This window comes from Anthonomus grandis, chromosome 16 (genome assembly GCF_022605725.1).
Source record: "Anthonomus grandis grandis chromosome 16, icAntGran1.3, whole genome shotgun sequence".
NCBI classification, from domain to species: Eukaryota; Metazoa; Arthropoda; class Insecta; order Coleoptera; family Curculionidae; genus Anthonomus; species Anthonomus grandis.
In genome coordinates, this window is record NC_065561.1 from 21,529,598 (window position 1) to 21,556,942 (window position 27,345).

The following is a 27,345-nucleotide window of genomic DNA, read 5'->3' on the forward strand; positions in this document are numbered from 1 at the left end:
AACTTTATTAGTAAGTAAATGAATATTTCTATTTGTAGGTTATTAATTATTGTACCTAAAAAGTCCTGAATATTTTTTGTTTAACTTAACCTTGCATACAATTTTAGTTATTATTGTCTAGTAATTTTGCTTCTAATTCAGATTGTATAAGTAAAAATACGAGTAATTAAGAACAGTCTTGTATTTGCTACATTTAACTACAAATCAAGCAACTTTAACAACAAACATCGAATTGGCAAATAAACAAAATATAAAATAAAAATTTTTAAAATATTAAAACAATTACTTTCTAGACTTATAAAATCATACACTTATCTACATATATGGGCACTTTCCTGGTGGTACTGTCTACTTTGTCACCTTCTTCTTATAACCGTAGGAGTTGATTGCTAAAATAAAAATGATGGTGTTTTAAATATGATATGGATATACAGGGAGGTCACATAAATAAGGGTAAATAATTTAACAGCAGGTTGCTTTTAGGGAAAAAAATTAGGTTAAGTAACGTTTTTCTAGTCCGAAAGTGAAGGCAACCCGAGGTACAGGGTAATTTTTTTTTATTTATGGCTATAGCATTTATTCTTTGTTTTTAACAAAATTTGACTAGGAAGATTTTAATTTTCTTGAAAGAATCTGCTGTTAAATTATTTACAAGACACCCTGTATTAAAAAAACACAACAACAAATAATAAAAAGGTGGAAATATTCTAGTGTTTCACTATCTGCTTATTACTTCCACCAAACCAGAACCCCCAAAATTAAATTTGGTATAGTTGTACAAGGGCGTAAATTGCATTAATTTTGTATCAATAGTTTTAGTTTAAAAATTGTACTTTTGAACCTATAGATAATAAAAAGCTAAAAAAGAACAAAAAAAAACTTCAATTTTTTGAAAACTGGATGATTTATCTTAAAAAAACTGGATTACCACTTATTAAAGTATAGAAGCTACAGATTTTTTAATCACCTATAATTTTCTTAAAAAGCATTTTTTTCTCAGGCAATTAATTACTGCAAAAAAAAAAACGTTTTTCATGAATCCTACCCTTAGCCCCCCACCCACCCCACACAACTTACCACTAAGAAACTGTTTTAAAAAATCATTGTTTTTCAAAATTATACGCGTGAATAACAGCTGGTTTCGTCATTAATATCTAATCTAATAACACGGTTTGTTTATTTAAATTTTATATAATTATATATATGTATATTAATAAATATTTAATACAAAAACAGTGCTATTAGATTGGTTATTATCGACAAAAAACAATAATTTTATCAGAAGAATTTCATCAAATATTTGAGGTGTAGTAATCGAGTTTAAAAACTAGATATGTAAATCCCGTGAATTTTTTGTTTAAATGCCTTAAATAGTTTAATAAATAAGGCGTTTTCCCTCCGGAGATGCTGCTGTTAAAGCTTTAGAGGCGATATTTAAGCGCCCGACTAAGAAGAGCTTCGAGGACGCGTTTTTGGAGTGGCAGCGGCGCTGGAATAAATGTATCGCCTTGAATGGTGACTACTTTAAACGTGACAGAAGCGTTGATATATAATTCTTTGTAATAAAATTTTCATAGCCTGAGTCTGAGTCTTTATTAAACAGCCCTCGTATAATACGGACGAAAAACAGTGATTTTTTATAGATATTATTGTCAAAATATGATGATTTCTCAAAAGAATTTCTTACTGGGCAAATGTTTGGGGTGGGTGGGGGGCTAAGGGTTGTATTAATGAAAAATAATGTTTTTGCACAAAATATAGATTAATTATTTAATTTAATAGCATTTTTTATTAAAATTTGATATAATTTTATATATAAATATTTTATATAAAAACAACGTTATTAGACTGGATAAAATGAACGAAAAACAGTGATTTTTCAAAAAAAAATCATCAATTATTTGAAGTGTAGTAATCGAATTTAAACGCTAGATATGTAAACCCCGTGTCAATTTTTTTAAATGCCGAAATTTTTTCCCTTTTGTAAACAAAATCGTATATGATAAACGTATATTCTACAGTTTAATAAATATAACTTATATATATACGTTTGATAAATATATCACACTTATTTGCAATAAAAAAATAGCACAATTACTTTAATTTTCATAGCAATACGCCTTGTTTTTGATAAAATAGAGTTTTTCACATATTACTCGAAAATCTAAGGGTTATGTGAGATAGATGCAATATGTATAAATTTGTTATCACCTATATATTTCTTAAACATCATTTTTTTCTCAGGCAATTATTTAATGCAAAAAACCCATTTTTTAAAAACCCTACCCTTGCCCCCACCCACCCACCCCAAACATTTGCCCAGTAAGAAATTCTTTTGAAAAATCATCATATTTCGACGATAATACCTATGAAAAATCACTGTTTTTCGTCCATATTATACAATCTAATAACGGTGTTTTTTCATTGAAAATTAAATATTTATATTTAAAAATATTAAATAAACAGTGCCATTAAATTAAATATTTAATCTATATTTTGTGCAATAACATTATTTTTCATTAATACAACCCTTAGCCCCCACCCACCCCACACAACTTATCAGTAAGAAATTGTTTTGAAAAATCATTGTTTTCCTAAATAACACGCACGAATAACAGCTGATTTCATTGTTAATATCTAATCTAATAACACAATTTGTTTATTTAAATTTGATATAATTATAAATATGTATAATAATAAATATTTAATACAAAAACAGTGCTATTAGATTGGATATTATGGACACAAAAAGGGTGATTTTTTACAACAATTTCTTACTGGTAAGTCATGTGGGGTGGGTGGGGGGCTAAGGGTTGTATTAATGAAAAATAATGTTTTTGCACAAAATATATATTAATTATTTAATTTAATAGCATTGTTTATTTAAATTTGATATAATTTTATATATAAATATTTAATATAAAAACAACGTTATTAGACTGGATAATATGGACGAAAAACAGTGATTTTTCATAAGACTTTTATCAAATATAATCGAATTTAAAAACTAGATATGTAAATTCAATTCAGTCAATTTTTTTAAATGCCGAAATTTTCTTCCTTTGGTAGAAATAATCGTATTTGATATACGTATATTCTACAGTTTAATAAATATTCCTTGACCGTTGACAAATATACCAAAACCAGAAATTTACTAAGAAATCGTTGAATATTAACTTTAAAAATCTTAAGATAGTCTTCTAATTATTAATATAAAACAACGAAGTGTATAACGAAACTTGAAAATCTGACACACGTCTTAAATCTCTCTCCCGGTTGTGTTAGTAGCTGTTTCAAATAGGTCTGACGAGTCCAGTAAGTCGACGAAACAGGTGTCACTTTATATTGAATATATTTCAGATAGAAGACCCATGACTAAAACGTTTGCTTCCATATTAAAATTTTAAGTGTCTTTGACAATTATGGATGATTTTTCCATAATTGAAATTAAATCAATTATTAATTCTTCTGTGACCAAAGCTGCCATTAAGAATCAAGAGTCAACGTGACTTTCTGCTAACCGATGTTCTTGTTATAAGTCTTTCAAAAAAGCAAACCCTACCAGAGAAAAGCCAGATACCCGCACAGATGCGGGACTAATTTATGATGACAATATGCCAAGTGACTGGATTAATAATGTTGATAATAATAATAATAGTAAGAAGATGCTACTCCTGGGTGTTTAAACTGTATTTAGATTTAGGCAAATTTAGCGAGTCATCATCAGACTCAATCATGTAGATATTCTTTGCAATACATTAAAATCTTGTTGATATGCATTAAAATTTCGTGATAAAGCAGCTCTTTTAACTTAAAAATATACCATCAGGATCATTAGTAATATTAAATTTAGAGACTTTTTGGAGTTTACGTTGTTGAAATAAGTACTTATTCAACCAATTTTCCAAGCAAATAAATCTGTCCAGGTATATAATACTCGTAGGCGAGACCAATGAATTAATTAGGAGAATCTATGTTCCAATTTTCACATCTTTATCTCTCTTATTTCCAGAGATATACGCATTTTGTCCCTGGTATTACATTTTTTTTTATAATTAAATTTCTTTCAACTTCCAAGACTGATTTCTCCATTTAAAATTTTTTTTTTAAACTCTCAAATATGTGTCCAATGAATTTGTTAGGAGAGTCTATGTTTCAATTCTCACATCTCTATCTCTCTTATATCCAGAGATATGCGCATTTGGTCTCTCTAACTAAAAAACATGTCATAGTTGGCACCCGTGGGTGTGCAAATAAAAAATCCTTACATACATATTTAATTTTCCTTTCACTTTTCTCAAATTAATTAGCTTGATCCAGTTTGTTTAAAGAGAAATAAATATATATTTTTGCTTACTATGTCTGATTTGTGTGCAAAAACGGAAATATACAAGCTTTTATTGCTAATAATGACGAATTGTTAATTTTATTTTTGTTGTTTCTTTTTGCTGCCTTTTGCTTTCTTGTTGTTAATAAATTGGTCCACCCCGCTTAATTTAAGCTATTTTCTTAAAATTTTACTATTTTCAAATGTAAATACGCATACGGGTGCTTTTCGTGTTTCCTGAAAACTTTCTGAAAGTGGATATATCCGGTTATGTACGCGAACTTTTCATTATTTGTAGCGTCAATTCAGATATTAGTTACAGTTAAGGCACTATATTTTTGTATATGTACTTTGCACTGAGGAAATATAAGAATTATTATTACCTTCAAACTCTGCCTCGCACTTTTCTAAAAGCTGCAACCATTGGGGTCCGCTAATCATCGGGACATCCAAAGTACCCCCGTACCATTCAGGTAAAGCACTGGGGTCCACGTACTCGTGCAACGACTTCCTGTTAGTACCGTGGAAAATAATACGACTGCGAAGTTTTTCCCTTAAGAATGGCTTGAATAGGGCGAACACCATTTTGAAAATGTACGGCTGGTTTACCACATGGATGTTCTTTATCCTAAGTGGCACGCTGTCCTGAGAATAGTAGAAACAGTTTTTTATTTATTAATTATTGTAAAAAGCGAATAGTAGGACTCACTTGTAGCCATTCAACGATTCTCGCTGCAAAGGATGGCGTAAACTTGGTGGTTTGAGACAAAGAGAGGCCGTTCATGTCGAAAATCACCACCGCTCCGCACACCTGAGTTTCGGGTTCTAACATGGCCGTCTCCAGGAATAGCACGCAGCCCTTAAACACCTCGTCTAAAGTCACCTTGTCAGTTTTCCATTTGGCTGAAATCGGGTTAAACCTTGATATATTTTATGGAATCTATCGGATATAGATGATACGTACATCCCAATTCAATAACCAATATCCGTCTGCCGAACTGATCCCTGTTGGGTTGCACCGTTAAAATATTTTGTTCGAATATGTTGCGTTCCTTGTTCGGCGTTAAACCGTCGAACATGTTCGCGTGTTTTTGTTTGAAGGCGTAGTATCGCTTGATCTGGAAAAGTATATAAGTGAATGAAAGTTAAAGAAACGTTTCGAGTATGATTTAAAATGAAAATCGATCGAATCGGACTGTTGGAGGCAAAGCAATTGACCGAATTACCCCTGGACGTCCAAATGTTCTAGTGCATGAAAATTCTTGGTTTCTTTAACGAAAATTAAATAAATGTGAAGGTATAATTTTGTTTTCCTAAGCTTTGAAATTGAGAAATCATTTATTTGCTTAAACAAGACATTTGATACTTTTTTTTTCTTTAAGACAACTCCAAACACTAGATACAATAAACATCCTATCATCAGACATTCAGTCATGAAGGTTTTAACCAGTTTATCCACTATAATGGACCAGTAATACTGTTGCAAATAATGAACCGAGGGGATGATAAATTAGTTACAAAAGCCACTTATCTTTTTTGGACTTGGATTCACAATCAGACATTATAAGTCGTCTAGTTTTTCTCGAGTATGTTCCTACATTAATCTTTCTTCTCTCAATTTTTCTTTTCTCTTTTTAAATATGTATTATATTATCTATATATTATGTATTACCTTAAGAGAAAGACAACCAAGCCACGGACGTGTTTTACGTCTGTTAGCAAGGCTTATAGGAAGAAAATGCCACTGCATTTACCGAGAGTCGTAATCCCAGATAGAATTTACAGCAGGTTTTCCAAAAAAAAAATATATTGAGGATTGTGGAAATAAGGAGTAATGTATGAAATGTCTCGTTTAAGCAAATATATGATTTCTCAATTTTTAAAAGCTTTTAAAAAAAACGCTGAAATAGGTGTCCAATGAATTTAGTAGAAGAGTCTATGTTCCAATTTTCACATCTCTATCTCTCTTATATCCAGAGATATGCGCATTTTATCCCTGGAATTACAATTTTTTTTTTTATGAAATGTTTTTCAACTTCCAAGGCTGATTTCTCCATTTTTAATTTTTTTTTGAAAAATCGCTAAAATAGGTGTCTAATGAATTAATTAGGAGAATCTATGTTCCAAGTTTTACATCTCTATCTTTCTTGTATCCAGAGATATGCGCATTTTGTCCCTGGAATTACAATTTTTTTTTATGAAATTTTTTTTAACTTCCAAGACTGATTTTTCCATTTTTAAATTTTTTTTGAAAAAACGCTGAAAAAGATATCCAATGATTTTATTAGGAGAACCTAGGTTCCAATTTTTATATCTCTATCTCTCTTATATCCAGAGATATGCGCATTTTATCCCTGGAATTACAATTTTTTTTTATGAAACTTTTTTCAACTTCCAAGGCTGATTTTTCCATTTTTAATTTTTTTTTGGAAAAACGCTGAAATAGGTGTCTAATGAATTAATTAGGAGAATCCATGTTCCAATTTTTACATCTCTATCTCTCTTGTATCCAGAGATATACGCATTTTATCCCTGGAATTACAATTTTTTTTATGAAATTTTTTTCAAATTCCAAGGCTAATTTCTCCATTTTTAATTTTTTTTTGGAAAAACGCTGAAATAAGTATTTAATGAATTTATTAGGAGAATCTATGTTCCAATTTTCATATCTCTATCTCCCTTGTATCCAGAGATATGCGCATTTTGTCCCTGGAATGACAATTTTTTTTTTATGAAATTTTTGTCAACTTCCAAGGCTCATTTCTCTGTTTTTAATTTTTTTTTGGAAAAACGCTGAAATAGGTGTCTAATGAATTAATTAGGAGAATCTAGGTTTCAATTTTCACATCTCTATCTCTCTTATATCCAGAGATATGCGCATTTTATCCCTGGAATGACAATGTTTTTTTATGAAATTTTTTTCAACTTCCAAGGCTGATTTTTCTATTTTTAATTATTTTTTGGAAAAACGCTAAAATAGGTGTCCAATGAATTTATTAGGAGAATCTATGTTTTAATTTTCACATCTCTATCTCTCTTATATCCAGAGATATGCGCATTTTGTCCCTGGAATGACAATTTTTTTTTATGAAATTTTTTTTAACTTCCAAGACTGATTTTTCCATTTTTAATTCTTTTTTGGAAAAACGGTGAAATAGGTGTTCAATGAATTTACTAAAAGAGTCTATGTTCCAATTTCCACGTCTCTATCTTTCTTATATCCAGAGATATGCGCATTTTATCCCTGGAATTACAATTTTTTTCAACTTCCAAGGCTGATTTCTCTGTTTTTAATTTTTTTTTGGAAAAACGCTGAAATAGGTGTCCAATGAATTAATTAGGAGAATCTATGTTCCAATTTTCTCATTTCTATCCCTCTTGTATCCAGAGATATGCGCATTTTGTCCCTGGAATTACAATTTTCTTTTAATGAAATTTTTTTCAACTTCCAAGGCTGATTTTTCCATTTTTAATTTTTTTTTGGAAAAACGCTGAAATAGGTTTTCAATGAATTTATTAGGAGAATCTATGTTCCAATTTTCATATCTCTATCTCCCTTGTATCCAGAGATATGCGCATTTTGTCCCTGGAATGACAATTTTTTTTTTATGAAATTTTTGTCAACTTCCAAGGCTCATTTCTCTGTTTTTAATTTTTTTTTGGAAAAACGCTGAAATAGGTGTCTAATGAATTAATTAGGAGAATCTAGGTTTCAATTTTCACATCTCTATCTCTCTTATATCCAGAGATATGCGCATTTTATCCCTGGAATGACAATGTTTTTTTATGAAATTTTTTTCAACTTCCAAGGCTGATTTTTCTATTTTTAATTATTTTTTGGAAAAACGCTAAAATAGGTGTCCAATGAATTTATTAGGAGAATCTATGTTTTAATTTTCACATCTCTATCTCTCTTATATCCAGAGATATGCGCATTTTGTCCCTGGAATGACAATTTTTTTTTATGAAATTTTTTTTAACTTCCAAGACTGATTTTTCCATTTTTAATTCTTTTTTGGAAAAACGGTGAAATAGGTGTTCAATGAATTTACTAAAAGAGTCTATGTTCCAATTTCCACGTCTCTATCTTTCTTATATCCAGAGATATGCGCATTTTATCCCTGGAATTACAATTTTTTTCAACTTCCAAGGCTGATTTCTCTGTTTTTAATTTTTTTTTGGAAAAACGCTGAAATAGGTGTCCAATGAATTAATTAGGAGAATCTATGTTCCAATTTTCTCATTTCTATCCCTCTTGTATCCAGAGATATGCGCATTTTGTCCCTGGAATTACAATTTTCTTTTAATGAAATTTTTTTCAACTTCCAAGGCTGATTTTTCCATTTTTAATTTTTTTTTGGAAAAACGCTGAAATAGGTTTTCAATGAATTTATTAGGAGAATCGATGGTCCAATTTTTATATCTCTATCTCTCTTATATCCAGAGATATGCGCATTTTATCCCTGGAATTACAATTTTTTTTTTATGAAATTTTTTTCAACTTCCAAGACTGATTTCTCCATTTTTATTTTTTTTTTGAAAAAACGCTGAAATAGGTGTCCAATGAATTAATTAGGAGAATCTATGTTCCAATTTTCTCATTTCTATCCCTCTTGTATCCAGAGATATGCGCATTTTGTCCCTGGAATTAAATTTTTTTTTAATTAAATTTTTTTCAACTTCCAAGGCTAATTTCTCCATTTTCTATTTTTTTTTGGAGAAACGCTGAAATAGGTGTCCAATGAATTAATTAGGAGCATCCATGTTCCAATTTTCACATCTCTATCTCTCTTGTATCTAGAGATATACGCATTTTATCCCTAAAATGACAATTTTTTTTAATGAAATTTTTTTCAACTTCCAAGACTGATTTCTCCATTTTTATTTTTTTTTTGAAAAAACGCTGAAATAGGTGTCCAATGAATTAATTAGGAGAATCCATGTTCCAATTTTCACATCTCTATCTCTCTTGTATTCAGAGGTATGCGCATTTTGTCCCTGGAATTAAATTTTTTTTTAATTAAATTTTTTTCAACTTCCAAGGCTAATTTCTCCATTTTCTATTTTTTTTTGGAGAAACGCTGAAATAGGTGTCCAATGAATTAATTAGGAGCATCCATGTTCCAATTTTCACATCTCTATCTCTCTTGTATCCAGAGATATACGCATTTTATCCCTAAAATGACAATTTTTTTTAATGAAATTTTTTTCAACTTCCAAGACTGATTTCTCCATTTTTAATTTTTTTTTGGAAAAACGCTGAAACAGGTATCCAATGATTTTATTAGAAGAGTCTATGTTCCAATTTTCACATCTCTATCTCTCTTATATCCAGAGATATGCGCATTTTGTCCCTGGAATTAAAATTTTTTTTAATTAAATTTTTTTCAACTTCCAAGGCTAATTTCTCCATTTTTAATTTTTTTTGGAAAAACACTGAAATAGGTGTCCAATGAATTAATTAGGAGCATCCATGTTCCAATTTTCACATCTCTATCTCTCTTGTATCCAGAGATATACGCATTTTATCCCTAAAATGACAATTTTTTTTAATGAAATTTTTTTCAACTTCCAAGACTGATTTCTCCATTTTTATTTTTTTTTTGGAAAAACCCCAAAATAGGTGTCCAATAAATTTATTAGAAGACTCTACGTTCCAATTTCCACATCTCTCTCTCTCTCTCTTATATCCAGAAATATGCGCATTTGGTCTCTCTAACTAAAAAAACATTGTTGGCACCCAAGGACTAAATAAAATCAGGTGTGCAAATAAAAAATCCTTACGGAGAATTTCGATGAACAATTAATTATTATTAATGCACCTTACGTAAAATCGATCACGCTACAAAGGTCAGATTCTCTGAAAATATGTTCTGTATGTTATGTCCAACAAGTCAATATTAATCATTAAATAGATGTTATATGTAATAAGTATATAAAATAGTTGTGACGTATATACAACTTACCAAGTCCCTAGCACTTTCGGGGTAAAACTTCGTAGGCCTCAAGAATCTGGTTAAGTAGAGGTCGTTTTCTAGTGGGACATACAGATCTTTCTCTTCTGCAATAAATATTGATTTAACTTTATCAATTTGTCACTATTTTAAGCAAATTAATTGCAAATTGTGAAAAGTGGCCATTAATTCATCAAATTATTGTATTAAATGACACATTTTTTTTATACCTTTTAAAAGTTCCCTTAGTTCTTTAATTGCCGCTTGCGCAACCTCCGGAGTTTCTCGAAGTTCTTTCCGGGCAATTTCTTGGACTTTCGAATTGGGTTCTTTCAATTCCACTTGCAACGTGTAATTTCCTAGTTGGACCGTTGGCATTTCCGTCATGTTTGACATCAGGGACTGCTTAACTAAAATAAAAAACGACATTTGTATACTAGATGTAATTTTAACTCGAGGTTTTTAGTACCTTGACAACCAAAATCTCTTGTTTTATTGATTAATTTTTTAAAATTTCGCTTTTATACTCGGTCTGTGAGGATCTCGATAAATTTATTAATGTGTGCATGAAATGATAAAAAGATCCTCAAGGATCAAGCGATAAGAGGAGAATGTCTGACAATAACTCATCCTTTTATCATTTTAGAAAATATTTATATAAAAAAGATATTTACATCCTTTTTTTGATAAAATTTAATTGTAAAATAAATCAATGTCTAAAAAGTTGAAGCTCTAGCTAAAGAATTCCAATAGGATTCCTGGGAATCATGATTCTTATTTCATCATTAGGACATGAGTCCAAAGCCTATTAATTGATTTCCTAATAAAAAAATGCTAATCGAGTACAATTCCATAAATCAATTAACATTTCAAATAAATAATGACTATACCCACATACATAAATTAAATATGTGCATCGAACGTGTACCATCCTTGAACGTTATCGGTTTATTACTTTTATTTATATGAATATCGAAGAGTGGAGAATGCTAAATTTTGACCATGGTTAGTAAATTTCACAACATTATTATTATAAGGTGAACCTGATTTTGAAGGTTTATTATTTTATTTTCTCTCATTAATGTTGCTACTACTGCTCATGCTCATTAGAATTTTAATAAACAAAAGTGAATTATGATGGCATGCTAAATGTTTAAAGTTAATGATACGCTCCTTAAAAATAATTATTAGTAGTTGACGATATCCAATAATTTTCCAAGCAATTTCTGGGCAAAACGACGTAATTCCGGTGTATTTTCATTGTCATTGTTAATGATGCGGTTCCCATTAGTAACATTATTAAATAAATAACTCATTTTATAATGTAATTTATAAGTCGTTTCTTAAGATTTACGTGATGTACGTAACGCACTCAAATTTTGATTAAATTAGTTCATAAATATGACGTCGGTTTTTCAATATGAAGAATATTAAATAATTTTTATTAGTAATGGTGTTTTTGGGATACAACCATTTTTTGCGAGAATAGTTCATCAATAATATAGTCACTAAAAGAGGATATTAACGCGATTATACACGTCTATGATTGGTGGTTGATCATGCAACAATAATTGACATTCAATACAGATTGTACATAGAGTAAAACGGGGGAATATGCCGCATTGGGTAATATGCCTCAGTCAACATGTCGACATTAACGTAGTCAACCACCTGTTTACTGATTTTCTATAATTTTCATCATTTAGTGCACGATAAACCCCAAAAACTGGTACCAGTACCCACGAAAAAATTAAGTTTTTGTGATCCGATTGAAATAATCCACGTTGCTGTGGCGAGGTGAGATTCATAACCTAACATTTAACACCTTCGCCGCTGACTGTATTTACACCGGGTTTTTGCTTTTCAGTTGAAACGTTGAAAATGCACAAGTGCGGCATATTACCCCAAGTACTTTTTCGATAGGTATAGCTCATGGTAGTTCGTATTTTTTTATCATTCCAGATAAACACTAAGCCACGTTCTTATATTCGGAAAAATAGAAGGGTCAGAAGTAGATCTTCGAAATGCAGTAAATGATATTCGTGCAGGCAAAGAGTCGGTTCGGGAAATAAGTGGTACTTATAACGTTCCAGTTAGGACCTTAATGAGAAGAATGCGTTCCGGAAATTTGGATAAGATGGCATTAGGTCGCAAAGGCTCACTTACTATGGAACAAGAAGCAAGTTTAGCCAAATATATACTTATTTCACGGCTTTGCTTTAACTGCTCATGACATAAGAAAGCTTGCTTATTCTTTTGTGGCTCAACAAAATATTCCATATAAATTCAATACTGAACGAAAAATGGCAGGACAAGACTGGTTTCTAGCCTTTATGAGAAGACACCCTGTACTGGCCGTTCGTAAGGCTCAAGGTATGTCTACTGCCAGGGCCAAGGGCATGACAAAACAACTTACTTACTTACTTACTGGGAAACGTTCTTAGAGAAAACAATTTATTGAATACCCCACAAAAGATTTTTAATCTCGATGAAACAGGATTGCAATTGAATAACAATCCAGGCAAAGTTGTGACGCTGAAATGGTAAATTGTATCACAAGCGCTGAAAAAGGAGAAACTATTTCCGTTATAACCTGTGTAAACGCAGAAGGAACTTTTTTCCCACCCTGCTGTATATTTAAGGGCAAAAATACAAAACGGGAATTCGAACGGCAAGGTTGTTATGGGCGAAAAGTCAGCTTATGTCACATCTGAAATTTTTTTCCGATGGTTTAAAGACATTTTTATTCTGGGGAAAGGTATCGGTAAGGTTCTATTAATTATGGATGGACATTCCTCGCACTGTTCCAATGTCGAACTCTTAGATTTTGCTGTAGCGAATGACGTGATCCTGTTTTGTTTGCCCAGCCACACCACTCATTGGCTCCAACCGCTTGATCGCTCATTCTTTAAGCCCTTGAAAGCCCATTGGGCTCAAACTTATCAAAACTGGTTACATAACAATTCTGGTCGAAAACTAAGCTGATTGCAATTTGCCTAACTATTAAATATTGCCTGGTGTAAGGCTGCAACAATTCAAAACGGGACTTTATGGTCAAGTGGCTATAAACGGAAACAACATGCCGAGATACTAACTTCACCAGAAACAATTTCCGCAAAACGGACAAAGAAAGATGATAAGAACAGAAAATTAAAACAAAAAGAAGAACGGAAAAAAATACAAAATATTAAGAAAACCGGGATACCAAAGAAGAAAACCAAAAAACTACCAAGCCCTTCTTCGTCAGATACCGAAACAGAGGTAGTAACGCAGGAAAGCGACGAATCCAAAGTCGATATTGATGAAAAATCCTAATTCCAGGCAAAAAAGGCATCAATAACATTCTTTAAAATCAGAATCAATTAAATCTGATACGAGAATAATTGTTCATAATTAATTACCTGCTGTTTTAAATTAATATAGTCAATCTGAGTGGAGAGTGTCTGTTTTAGTGTGTAAGTTTTAATAAATATAAATCCTCATATATAAATTCACCAAAATTGGTGAATAATAAGAGCAATTTTTGGTTCTATTTTATTTCAACCAACAATTCACTTTATAGTTTTGGTATTTTTAAAACTGGTATTATTATTTTTTTTGCTTTTTCTTATTACGATTTACCACCCTTGGATTGATTGATATACAATGCGTACAAACCACAGAAATTAGACAACTTTCGTAAAATTGAGATTTACTGCCCAAAGTGACTTAAAAAAAAAAGTTAATGAAGAATTGATTGAAAAAAGAATTGATTACTGTCCAAAATCCAGATATTACGAAAAAAAGAAGAACGATTGTAAAATCCAATGAGATTTGGGTGGGAGTAATAGAATTTCCATTATTAAAAATTTCATTAAAGAGAAATATGTCAAAGCACCTACAAGTTTGTATGCTCCAAATTAATTCCAGGTTAACTCCAGGCAGTTGAATTAAATGCCAAGTTCTTCCAGGACTCTAAAATTCCTGGAAGAAAGGAAAATTAATTAAATTCTTCCAGTCAATTGGAACGTAAAATAACGTCAAAAGCCTGGAAGATTTTTTTTTTTTATTGAAGAGTTAAATTAATTCGAATTCCTGTAAAAAAATAAAAATTATTCCAGGCAGTTGAGGTAAGTTTCAAATCATTACAAACATCAAAAAATAGAAAAGGAAACAAATTATTAGTTAGATCCAGACAATTAAGGCAAATATCGATTATTTCCAGAACTAATTTTAAATTTCTGGAATAAAAGCAAAATTAATTGAATCCTTCCAGGCAGTGTCGATGTGAGTTTTTTAGGCAACAGGAACGAAAAATGACCTCAAAAGCCTGGAATAATTTATTCTTTTTTTATTGAGTTGTATTGAAACAAAAAACAGCGAAATTAATTCAACTGCCTGGAAAAAAAAATTAATTTATTCCAGGCAGTTGAGGCAAACGCCATTTTTTGCCAAAACTCATCTCAAACTCCTGGAATTAGAACAAAATTAATTAATTCCTTCCAGGCAATGTCGACGTCAGTTTTTTAGGCAACAGGAACGAAAAACAACCTCAAAAGCCTGTAATAATTTATTTCTTTTATTCGGTTGCCTCGGAACAAAAAACAGGGAAATTAATTCAACTGCCTGGAAAAAAAAATTAATTTATTCCAGGCAGTTGAGGTAAGTTTCGAGTTTTCCAGGTATCACAGAAAATAGAAATAAGACAAAAATTGATTATTAGTTTCATCCAGGCAGTTAAGGATAACGTCAATTCATTCCGGAACTGATCCTGGAAGAAAGGAATTAGGGATTAATAAAATTCTTGCAGGCAGTAAGTTATTTAGACAATAGGAACAAGAAATAACCTGAAAATCCTATTTCCAGGCAAAAAAGGCATCAATAACATTTTTTAAAATCAGAATCAATTAAATCTGATACGAGAATAATTGTTCATCATTAATTACCTGCTGTTTTAAATTAATATAGTCAATCTGAGTGGAGAGTGTCTGTTTTAGTGTGTAAGTTTTAATAAATATAAATCCTCATATATAAATTCACCAAAATTGGTGAATAATAAGAGCATTTTTTGGTTCTATTTTATTTCTTCACCAATAATTCACTTTATAGTTTTGCTATTTTTAAAACTGGTATTATTATTTTTTTGCTTTTTCTTATTACGATTTACCACCCTTGGATTGATTGATATACAATGCGTACAAACCACAGAAATTAGACAACTTTGGTCCCAAACGCAACTAGCTTCAGTGCATGACATGTATGAAATGGATCCATGAGATATGTACGAGATCTGACAGATTTTACGTAGAATGTACGCCATTATCCGAATTTGCTCAAAGAAACAGTTAAATTAGAGGATATCTACTAGTAGCCACTAGGAATTATATTAATGAGTTTTCATGCTTTGTATTTAACTTCTTTCATTAGAAATAAATTTATGTTTTTGGGATCATTAGCATTTTTTTATTAAAAAAAACTCCTAATTCCTAATTTTTATATAAAGAAAACATGTTGCCATATTACCCTGAGCTAGATGCCATATATATATATATGGCAATACCGTATCATTGGACATTTATGATTATACTCTTTCTGACGACGAGAATATGGCAACGAGAGTTTTCACGTCGCAAACCTACATGGGTACGCTCTAAGGTTCAGTGTTCATATTGCGAGTAGGTCAGAATGTGAGCGATTGACAATTTTATGTTGCCATATTTCCCCGCTTTACTCTATAGATACAAAAATTATGAAAGTGAACATGACATTTTTAGAAATTAACAATTTTAAGAAAATGGTGTAATAAACGTTGAAAATCTGGTCGAAATTGGTTGTATAGAACCACCATAATGTATGAAAAACTACTAGTAAATAGAGCGGTGTATTCGTTTTTCAAATAAATCCTTTGGTGTTTCAATCATTAAGAGGCTATAAATAATGATATTTTTAACCATCTTAAGGCAAATATATAAACTTACTAAATTTTTCTCAACCTGAAAACATGTACTTTGTCTCCGCTGTAATTTATACTACTAACATTTTATTCAATATAGAGATAATAGATGATTGATTATTGAGTGTGCTAAAGATTCTGAAAGTTTTTCCTGCACAAATATGTCACATGGTTTGTTAATAGTAAAATGGCTTTAAACGTTAAAAAAAAAGGGTTTTATTAGTTATTATTATATTGAAAATTCTGAACTAGATTAAATATGTAGTACGATTTGTTTTTCAGTCAAATTTAAAATTCAATAGTCATTTTCCAACATTACGAATGAAGCCTTTAAAGCGCTGGGTTTCTTATTAGAAATACTGAGCAACAAGTTGGACCCCACCTTGCCCAAGCAACACACGATAGTTAAATAAACGTCTATTTTTGGTTTATAGCAGATGTACATTTTTGGTTGGAATTCAACCATAAATATCGAAAAAAAAATGAAAAGTTGTCTAGAACCAAAAACAACTGAAATATTTTCAAAAAAAAAAAATATATATATATTTAATACAAAAACAGTGCCATTAGTTTGAATATTATGGATGAAAAACGGTGATTTTTCAAAAGAATTTCTTACTGGACAAATGTTTGGGGTGGGTGGGGGGGTAAGGGTTCTGTTGATGAAAAAGATTGTTTTTGCATAAAGTATAGATTAAATATTTAATTTAATAGCACTGTTTATTTTAATTTGATATAATTTTATGTATAAATATTTAGTATAAAAACAGCGTTATTAGATTGGATAACATGGACAAAAAACAGAGATTTTTCACCATTTTTTTCAGGAAAATTTCATTAAAAATTTGAGGTGTAGTAATCGAGTTTAAAAACTAGATATATAAATCCCATATCAATTTTTTTAAATGTCGAAATTTTACTTGAAAACCTTAAGGTTATGTGAGAAAAGTATGACTATACCAAATACTAATATACTATACTAACCAAACCCTATACTATACCAAAACTATAGATTTTTTTCATCTATAAATTTTTTAAAAAGCATTTTTTTTTCAGGCAGTTATTTTCTGCAGAAAACCTGTTTTTCATTTACCTTACTCTAGCCCCCCACCCACCCTACACAACTTACCAGTAAGAAATTGTTTTCAAACATCATTGTTTTCCAAAATTATACACATGAATAACAGCTGGTTTTGTCGTTAATATCTAATATAATAACACAGTTAATGACGTCAACTGCCTAGACGAAATTATTGATTTTTTTAAAAAGAGTACAATCAATAATTTCTTCTAGGCAATAGACATCATTCAGGTTTTTAATGACTAGTTTACATCATAATGAATATTGTCTTGAATATGTGCCTTTTGTTTTATGACAATATTCCAACTAGTTTTTGAGATATTGGAGTTTGAAATGAGTGGTCACTTTGAAGTTCAAACAGCAGCCTTGGACATGCCGACAATTATGAAACTATTCCTTGGATTAATTTACACCATAGGAATCATTTGCAAAGAATAATATTTTGCATACTATGCTTTTTGTTTAATGAGAATATCCCAACTAGTTTTTGAGATGTTGGAATTTGAAGTGAGTGATCACTTTGAAAATCAAACAACAATTTTGGGTATCGTCACCTAAAAGTGCCGATAACTCTGAAACTATTTCTTAAATTAATTTACACCATAAGAAACATTTGCAAAGAGTATTCTCTTGAATATCACACTTTTTGTTTCGTAAGAATATTCCAACCAATTTTTGAGATATTAAATTTTGAATTTCGTCCAGGCAATTTTTTTTTTGAATGACGTCAACTGCCTAGACGAAATTATTGATTTTCTTAAAAAGAGTAAAATTAATAATTTTTAAATTTTCATAATTTCGCTAAAATAATAAATTTAATTTTCTCTTTATTGAATCTATTTTTCTAGAAAGAATTAATTTCCAGCAATTTACAAAAAAAAAATGCCACTGTATATTACTATCTAATTTCCATCAAAAAATTCTTGATTTTATTTAATTAATTAAAAAAAAATTTTTTCGCTTTTTTAAATATCCCTGAAGATGTCATTAGAAAAAAATCCGCAATGAATAAAAAAAAAATTAATAGTAAAATGTCATTACTAAGTTGCGCGGAAAGTGAGAGTCAAACATTTTTTACGGTATCGCCCCCCAAAAAATTCTATTGCCTCTTATGGGAGCGGTGCTAGGCACGCGTTTTTTTCTTTACATTTTTTTTTGCATATTTAATTATTAAATTATTGGAAAGAGTTACACATGCCATATTTTACCTAAAATAAACTCAAAGTCTCGCAAATGTAGCGTTTAACCTAAAATATAGATTAAAACGTGCAGATATGGTTAGACAATAATTAAATAAATATACCGTATTTTAAGGATCTAAGATCATTTGGAAGTCTTAGATTAATTTCAGGTACATTCAATCGAATAAACTTGATTAAGTTACAGTCTGTATAATTAAAGTGATTTAATATTTTAAACAAAAATATCACAGCCCGTGTTTTTCTTTTAACTAGGAGAGTATTAAATGAAGAACTAACTTTCATACGTCAATAAGAACCATTTTTTTGGACCAATTATTCAGAGCACAGATTCCAAAGACATCTGTATTTGACAAGCATATATAGGGTGTCTCCTTTTTCATAGGGACAGTATTGCTATATCCTATACTATAAAAGATACGAGGGCGGTTAAATTAGAAAAAAGTTGCGGCATTTTATTCTGATTAAAAAAGTGTATTAAATTTTTTATGCGACGTTTCGTTTTTTAGATATCATCATCAACTTTTTTTTTTTAAAATACGGACCTGGATTTTTTATTTTATATTTAAAAAAAATTTTTATTTTCCTTTTCAACAATGTGTAACTTAAATGTCTGTCTCGACGTTTCGGTATAAAAATAGCAGTTTTCAAGCTTTTTTCTTTAATACGGACCTGATTAGTATTTACAAAATTAAATTACGGCAGATTTGGGTTGAGTTGGGTTAGCTGCTAATATTATTCACTAACATCAATTGCGGCTGATATTTTTTTTATGTGGTTAGGAAAAAAATTACGATATGTGATTTGTTCGATATTAATATTCGATAACGAAAATCTATTTTCAAAGCTGCATGGAGAGCCACCTTTAATGAAAATGGAACCGTGCTTGTCGAATGGTTCAAACTTTATAACAATGTCAGATTTATTACGGCTGTGACTTATTTAGGTAGACCATGAAAATAAAAATATGTCGTAGCTACGACAACAATTATTATTATTAATTACAACAAAATTATAAAAATATTACTTTGATATAGGTTAACTATAGATTTGTTTATCACCTATAATTTTCTTAAAAACCATTTTTTTCTTAGGCAGTTATTTTATGCAAAAAAAAACGTTTTTTAACCTCACCCCACCCCCCCACACAACTTACCAGTAAGAAATTCTTCTGAAAAATCAATTTTTTTCGTCCATTCTTTCTAGAATTTCTAGATCCAATAAAGAAAAAATTAAATTTATTAGAAATTTTGAGAATTTAAAAATCTTAGACATATTATTTACCAACAAACATATATTGACCGTAGATACTGTAAAGTAACAGGATTGCACACTTAGGGTATATGTTATGAGCTAAATTTGAACTAATTTGTAAGGAACACTGAAATGTATAGTGACAAAACTTGTTGTTTTTATAATAATAAATCAGTAACGTATATTTTAATATGCTAATAAAAAAATCATTAATTGCATTTAAGTGTATCTCAATGCAACATTACTAATTTCTTTAAACTGGTTGCAATTGTAATGGGCCCTATTTCTTTTATATTTGTAGGTAGCTTTATCCCTTTGTCTACTGATTAATTTTAAATCATGCACATATTCAGGACAATATTCATTATGATGTAAACTAGTCAATGAAAAAGTTGATGATGTAAATTGCCTGGAAGAAATTATTGATTTTACTCTTTTTAAGTCAAGGCACTTGACGTTTAAAAAAAGAAATTAATGACCTCAACTGCCTGGACGAAATTCAAAATGCAATATCTCAAAAACTGGTTGGAATATTCTTACGAAACAAAAAGTGTGACATTCAAGAGAATATTCTTCGCAAATATGTCTTATGGTGTAAATTAATTTAAGGAATAGTTTCAGAGTTATCGGCACTTTTAGGTGATGATACCCAAAATTGTTGTTTGATTGTCAAAGTGACCACTCACTTCAAAATTTAATATCTTAAAAACTGCTTGGAATATTCTCAAGTAATAAAAAGCCTAGTATTTAAAAGAATATTCTTTACAAATGTTCCCTATGGCATAAATAAGTCCAAGGAATAGTTTCAGATTTAACGGCAGTTATAGATCAGTTCTTCTTTTGAAGATTGAAGACGCCTCAAATTCACGTCATGTATAGACGTCTTAAAAATCGCTATGAATGCCTGGCAGAAACTTAAAAGTACTTTAAAGACCTTAAATGGCATTTTTCTGGAAGATACGCATTATATGTACTTAAAATATTGCCATCTTATGTAATGTCATTTGCATACAAAAAAAAATCAGTTTATGTAATCTGAATACGAATAAACTCTTGTTTAGTGTTACTTATTTAATTTAAAAGCACAAGATTGGAACCTCCTCCTCGATTATAATCGCTTATATTGGAATCAGAAACCCTGATAGATTCGTTTATTATTTGAGAAAAACCAGGAGTTTCCAATACACTTAAGTAATACCTGTGATGATTGAATAGTAATAGTTTATCAGTGGAATAATTTCATCTACATAATTTACTATGTTCTATGTTCGTTTGTTCTGTTCAAGACGGGCAATACATTTTTATATATAACAATAGAAATGTCTAAAAAAAATCCAAGTTAAAATTAGGCATATCTAAATCAGAAAGACTGCAGGGCAAACTCGATCTTACATAGTATCACTAATAATGAAATAAAGTATGTTTCAATGTAGGTGAATTTTTCTACAAGATTAAAGTGAACATGGAAGAACTATGGGTTAATAAAGTAATGGAGACAGACCCATTTCAAAGTGTATACCACAAGGATTAATTTTTTCAGAAATTTGCCAAATTTTAACGCTCAACTGCCTGGAATAATAAAACTAATTCCATTATTCAACTGCCTCTGGAATTCAGTGAATAAGGAACTAATTAAATTGCCTAAAATGTCACAAAATTCTGAAAAATCGAATGCATATGTCAACCGCCTAGAAGTTAACAGAAATACGCCCAATCAGACTTAACTGTAAAAAAAAATCCAGAAATTCACTATTTGATTTCTTTAAATTTCATAACGTTTTTTGATAGATGACAGTCGAAAATTGTGAGTTTCCAGTTAATTTTTCCAAGCAGTTGAAAAGAAAAACACGTTCAACTGCCTGGAAGAGACACTCCTTTGACAATCTTCCAGACAGTTTAATTATCTGGTTGATTTTTGTATATAAAATTCCCTCTAACTCTGGAAATGTTTGAGGTCCAAGGATCCTTCATTTATGAAATTATTCATATTATGAAAGTCAGTCAGTGTTCAACAGACCCATTTCAAAGTGTATTAGACAAAATACACTCAAAAGTATACAAGGAGGACGTCTTTCAATTACTTTTAATTTTAGAATATTCTATAATTAACCGTAATAAAAATTACAGCAATAACTTACCGAATTCCGCAGACGGCATGTTTGCACGACCGAAAGAATCGCAGACAGAAAAGAAATTTAAAAGTTTAATAAGTCAATGGGTGCACGGATACTTTCAGTAAATATTGAAACCGCGATGATACTACAAGTGAAACTGAACCCGACCCACCACTACTGCTTTAATTCGGATTTTCAGTTGATGGTAGACGTAGCAAATATTCGTCGTTTGCGCACCTCGTGCTCACTAAATCTGATTTAAACTTTTAAAAAATAATAAGCTTTATAGTACGCTATAACAACATTTGGAGTTTCAAGGTTAATTAGGGTGGGTTCTTTGGAAAACTTAATTACTGTTGTTGTTTTACATTATTAAGGTGATTAAGGTGCTATTTTAATAATGACAATTTCATGAATTGTTACGTAGCGAAATATACAATTAATTGTAATAAAATAAACAAATATACTTAGGGAGACTTATAAACTACAATAAAAACAAGGGCCTTGACGGCTTAGTAATATTTTAAAATTTGAGTATTTTGAAGAGAAATAGATAAAGAATAAAATTATTATTGCAAATGGATGATTTCATTGAGTAAATAATAACAAACAAATACATCTTAAAAGTCTATCGTATATAAAAAGAGAAACCTTAATTATAATAACAAACGAGTGTTAATTTCAGGCAGTTCCAATAAAATCAGTTGCTATATTTACGCATAATAATGCAGTTTTTTTTAAAATAATTATTATTATGAAATGTTTAAATATTATGTAGCAGACACCTCAATGTCGTTCATAAATTATAAAAAAACCACGTATGTACGATAAATATAATTTATTTAAAAAAAACCCTGTCTAGAAAATCCTTCACCCGAAATAACCTGTCCTGCTACTGCTGCTATTAATCACAGAACGGTATATTAGCAATAAATAATAAGAAATATACCCTCAACGAATTACGCATAAATAATATTGTTATTAATTAAAAAGTCACCGTATGGTACGATGACGCGCGTATGAGTTGGACTTTATATTCTGCATTAATTGGTAGGACCACGACCAGTAAGATTATTATTATTATTATTATTATTTATGTTCTTTTTTTTCTTGCCTAATGACGTTACACCGGTTAAATTGTTTTAATTAATTTAGCAAGAGACAAACCAGTTTTACAAAATCCGTCTTCTTTTTGAGTATTTGCGTCAACAACTCGGCATATATGGATAATATAACAGAGGAGCTCAAAAACTGATAAATTCACTATAAACGATTGTTCCCTAACAAATTTCAACTTTTAACATAAATACAAAAATGTCATTTTGATATCAAATGAAGTTGATAATGTTAATTGTTGAACATGTAATAATCCAGATAACTGAAAAATGACCAAAAGTGGATTTATCGGTTTTTGCATTAGCACCTCAGTTATTGTTGGTTTTACGAAATAAAGACTTTCATGCAAATAACGTATTTCAAAATTTATTCAATTTTCCTGTCTTTTAAAATATTTAAATGAAACATAAAAATTCATAATGAGAAATGCTAGATATTCAAATAAAGCTAGTGACATTTTGCCATTATTTACGACTTACTCTCGATGATAATTTGAAGTATACATATAAGTTTTTTTAGTATGTGTGTTCATTTCATATCCGGGAGATTTACAAACATTTTTTAACAAACAACAATTAACAAGTTTATAAGGGATGCGTCATGATTCCTTATTGATCATCGCGCACATACATGCTAATGCATCAAGTTACTCATTGTTGTTTAATAAAGTATACTCACCTTTCGATATTAAAAGAATTTATACCGGTTTGCTTTTATTGTAAACTGAAAATATCAGTAGAGGCAGTTTTAATTCCCTAGTTTAAGCATTTAAAATCAGCTGAATATTTTTTTAAAAGTGTCTAGAGAGAGTGTCTAAAAAAACCTTTAAAAAAAGAATTGAAATATGTTTAAAAGAATTATATACAAAGAAATCCAAGATTTAGTCATCCAAGGTACAATAGCCATCAAATTTGAAGAAATTAAAACCGAAAACCGCGAAATTGTTATTTTATGATTTTTTTTTTTGATTAACTTTTTTGGTCATAACTTTAGAACCATTGGAAATATTTTCATAATTTTTTAACGACAAAATAATGGGATTCCTGAGGATGAATTTGAGTGTAAAACGTCACTCTGAACTCAAGATTTAAATAGAAATGGCATTTTTGGTTGGACCACTTTTTATTGGTCAATTTTTTTACCAATTTTTTACTTCTATTGCAAATATTTTTTATTAATAGTTGGACTATTTTAAAGAAATTACACATAAAAAAGTCCAATTATTTTTAAACATTTTTATATGTAAACGTTTTTTGTACCTCAAGAACTTTTTGAGTTAGAGACAATTTTGACATTCAAAGTTCAAGAACCTTCAAATTTGAAGAATTTAAAGCGAAATTGTTATTTTATGATTTTTATTTTTTAACGAACATTTTTGGTCATAACTTTGGAACCACTGGAAATATTTTCATAATTTTTCACGTTAAAATAGTCGGATTCCTGAGGATGAGTTCAAGTGTAAAAACGTCACTCTGGACGCAAAATTTGAATTGAAATGGTATTTTTGGTTGGACCACTTTTTATTGGTCAATTTTTTATCAATTTTTCAATTCTATTGAAAATATTTCTTTGAAATAGTTAGAATATTTTAAAGAGAATTACACGCATGACAAGTCTAATTATTTTCGAACATTTTCATATATAAACGTTTTTTGTACCTTAAGAACTTTTTGAATTAGAGACGATTTTGACATCCAAAGTTCAAGAACCTTCAAATTTAAAGCGAAATTGTTATTTTATGATTTTTATTTTTTAACGAACATTTTTAGTCATAACTTTGGAACCACTGAAAATATTTTCATAATTTTTTCACGACAAAATAGTGGAATTCCTGAAGATGAGTTTAAGTATAAAAACGTCACTCTGAACGCAAAATTTGAATTGAAATGGTATTTTTGGTTGGACCACTTTTTATTGGTCAATTTTTTATCAATTTATCAATTTTATTGCGAATAATTTCTATGAAATAGTTGGAATATTTTAAAGAGAGTTACACGCGAGGTAAGTCTCATTATTTTCAAACATTCTCATATAAAAACGTTTTTTATATCTCAAGAACTTTTTGAGTTAGAGACGATTTTGGCATCCAAGGTTCAAGAAACATCAAATTCAAAGCGAAATTGTTATTTTATGATTTTTATTTTTTAACGAACATTTTTAGTCATAACTTTGGAACCACTGGAAACATTTTCATAATTTTTTCACGACAAAATAGTGGGATTCCTGAAGATGAATTTGAGTGTAAAAACGTCACTTTAAATTCAAGACTTTAATAAAAAAGGGCAATTTTGTTTACGCTACTTTTTTGTGCAAATTTTTTACCAATTTTTCACTTTTATTGAAAATATTTCTATGAAATAGTTAGAATATTTTAAACAGAATTACACATAAAAAAGCCCAATTATTTTTAAATGATTTCATATATAAACGTTGGTTGTATCTCAAAAATTCTTTGAGTTATTAGTTAAGAGCCATCAAATTTGATGAATTTAAAACCATTTTTCAAATTCGAACATTTTTGATCACAACTTGAGAACCACTGGAAATATCTTTGTAATTTTTTTACGAAAAAATTGTGAAATTCCTTAGGATAAATCTGAGGGTAAAAAAATTATTTCGAGTAAATAATTTGGGTGATTAGAGCCATTTCGATCGACATGATTATAAAAAAATTTTTTTTTTTTTTAAACTAGTGATACTACCTTAATAAAATCAACTTCATTTATCGCTAATAGAGTAACTGGTTTTAAAATATCACTTAAAGTCGCAAAGCGCTTCAAACCTAATTAAGCACTTTTTCTTTACAAATACGTAATCTGAACTAAAGTAGACCTTGGTTCGTGTAAAGACATAAAAGAAAAGGTCAAGGTTCCACTTCATCGGTGTGAGATTAGAGAGCATTTTACCTTCTTACATTTCCCTTCACTTTCAAATATAAAACAGGAATGGTAGAGGTGGTCCCATCCATTGGCCAGCGAGACGCCCTGATTTGATACCTCTAGACTTATTTTTCTGGGGTGGTTGCGGAATTTTCGAGGAGCGATTCAGGAGGAGTCTTTGTGTGGAGAACACTTTGAGTATTATCGAGTATTTTATTTATCACGTAATTTTCTCAACAAGGGTCTTAAAAGACCTTTGAATGGATTTTATTTTTTAGAGCAAAAATTCAAGAGATCTTTTTTTGTTGGAAATTAATTAACGGTTATAATTAAGCCTGTATATCTAAGAAAACTTAATACAATGAGTACTTGTTTTATCTTACCGTAATCCGAAGCCGGTACCATCACAATTTTCGCGACCGACATTGTATTTATTATTCGATAAGAGTTTATAAACTGGTTCCGTTGACATGCGAAACGATACTGGACGTGGACAAATAAAAATTCATTTTTAACTCTTCGGAAAAAAAAAACTTAATGATCGAGCCTGTGATGAGTGGCCTTCGGCGGTTCGGTTCTTCGATACATTCATAAAAAGGGAATTATTAATTGTCATGAATTCTTAACTAAATAAATGTTCCACTCGACGTATGTAAGTGACTATATTTAAAATATAAAACCGCAAAATAAGTTAAAAATATATTTTTTGTAGCGGTATTTTTACACACATTATTATCAAACTATTATAGATAAAGACGTATGAGCAGTAAACTTAGTAAGTTGTCAAGGAAAACAATGACAAAACTGCATATATGTATATAAAGGAGGATAAATAATCGCACTAAATAATAATCTAAATTTAAAAAACAAAATATAGCACTTACGAGATAGAGGTAAAGGTTTCATGTCAATAACAAAATTTGGCGCTTCCTCATTTTTTTTAGAATTCTCCTTTTTAGAATTAAACATTTCGCGCAATATTCGCCTAAACTGAGACACATGACTATTGGTTTTTACTGTAACGGTTTTACCATTTTTTGGTGGCTTTTAACTGGTACGTCACATCATTGTGTGCTAATTTATTTGTTTTTATCATATATGGTGTAACTATTTTAAGAAACACATTTTTGTTTATTCCAGGCAATTGAGAGTATGTCAGCAGCTGATATATAGCTTATAAAAAATCAGGCTCTATTTCAATTGCCTGTAAAATTATTTTTATTTCTTCCAGGCTGTTCAGTGTATTCCAAAAGATCATACAAGAATATCAGATCCTCATTCAAGCAGCTGATACGTTCCATTAATGTCTATCTTCAAAATAAGTAAAAACTTCCTATAAAAGTCCAATTGTTTGGGCTTAGACAAACTGTACAGCTTCCTTTCAACACATGTCGTCTATTAATCCCCAGTAAGATATTGTAATTCCTTTCATCAAAATTATCACGAAAAAACCTCTTACCAATACAAGATAGTTGGGTTCGGACAAATT

At 29.9% G+C, this 27,345-nt stretch overlaps 1 protein-coding gene across 4 annotated transcripts; it reads right to left on the reverse strand.

The window, feature by feature from the left end:
* Positions 1 to 165: 165 nt before the first annotated feature.
* LOC126745817 (alpha-tocopherol transfer protein-like) lies at positions 166 to 26,854 on the reverse strand. Of its 4 annotated transcripts, none has more exons than XM_050453834.1 (7): positions 26,741 to 26,854; positions 10,512 to 10,691; positions 10,294 to 10,388; positions 5,292 to 5,445; positions 5,037 to 5,230; positions 4,711 to 4,972; positions 166 to 389 (listed from the first exon to the last, which is right to left on the reverse strand). In XM_050453834.1, exons 1-7 carry the CDS (start codon positions 26,823 to 26,825, stop codon positions 349 to 351), a joined length of 1,011 nt encoding a protein of 336 aa, XP_050309791.1. In that variant the 5' UTR covers positions 26,826 to 26,854; the 3' UTR covers positions 166 to 348. The 4 variants fall into 4 exon arrangements, with proteins under 4 accessions (XP_050309791.1, XP_050309792.1, XP_050309793.1 ...); XM_050453835.1 differs by lacking the exon at positions 26,741 to 26,854 and adding an exon at positions 26,240 to 26,393; XM_050453836.1 differs by lacking the exon at positions 26,741 to 26,854 and adding an exon at positions 21,886 to 22,075.
* Between the last annotated feature and the right edge of the window lie 491 nt (positions 26,855 to 27,345).

What these genes read in the sequence shown, in the direction of transcription:
- LOC126745817 (XM_050453834.1), bottom strand. Translation starts at nt 26,825, where the DNA reads ATGTTTAATTCTAAAAAGGAGAATTCTAAAAAAAATGAGGAAGCGCCA. An exon ending in GAAACCTTTACCTCTATCTC is followed by an intron (nt 10,692 to 26,740) that starts GTAAGTGCTATA and finishes TTTTTATTTTAG; the next exon opens with TTAAGCAGTCCCTGATGTCA. An exon ending in GAATCGTTGAATGGCTACAA is followed by an intron (nt 4,973 to 5,036) that starts GTGAGTCCTACT and finishes TACTATTCTCAG; the next exon opens with GACAGCGTGCCACTTAGGAT.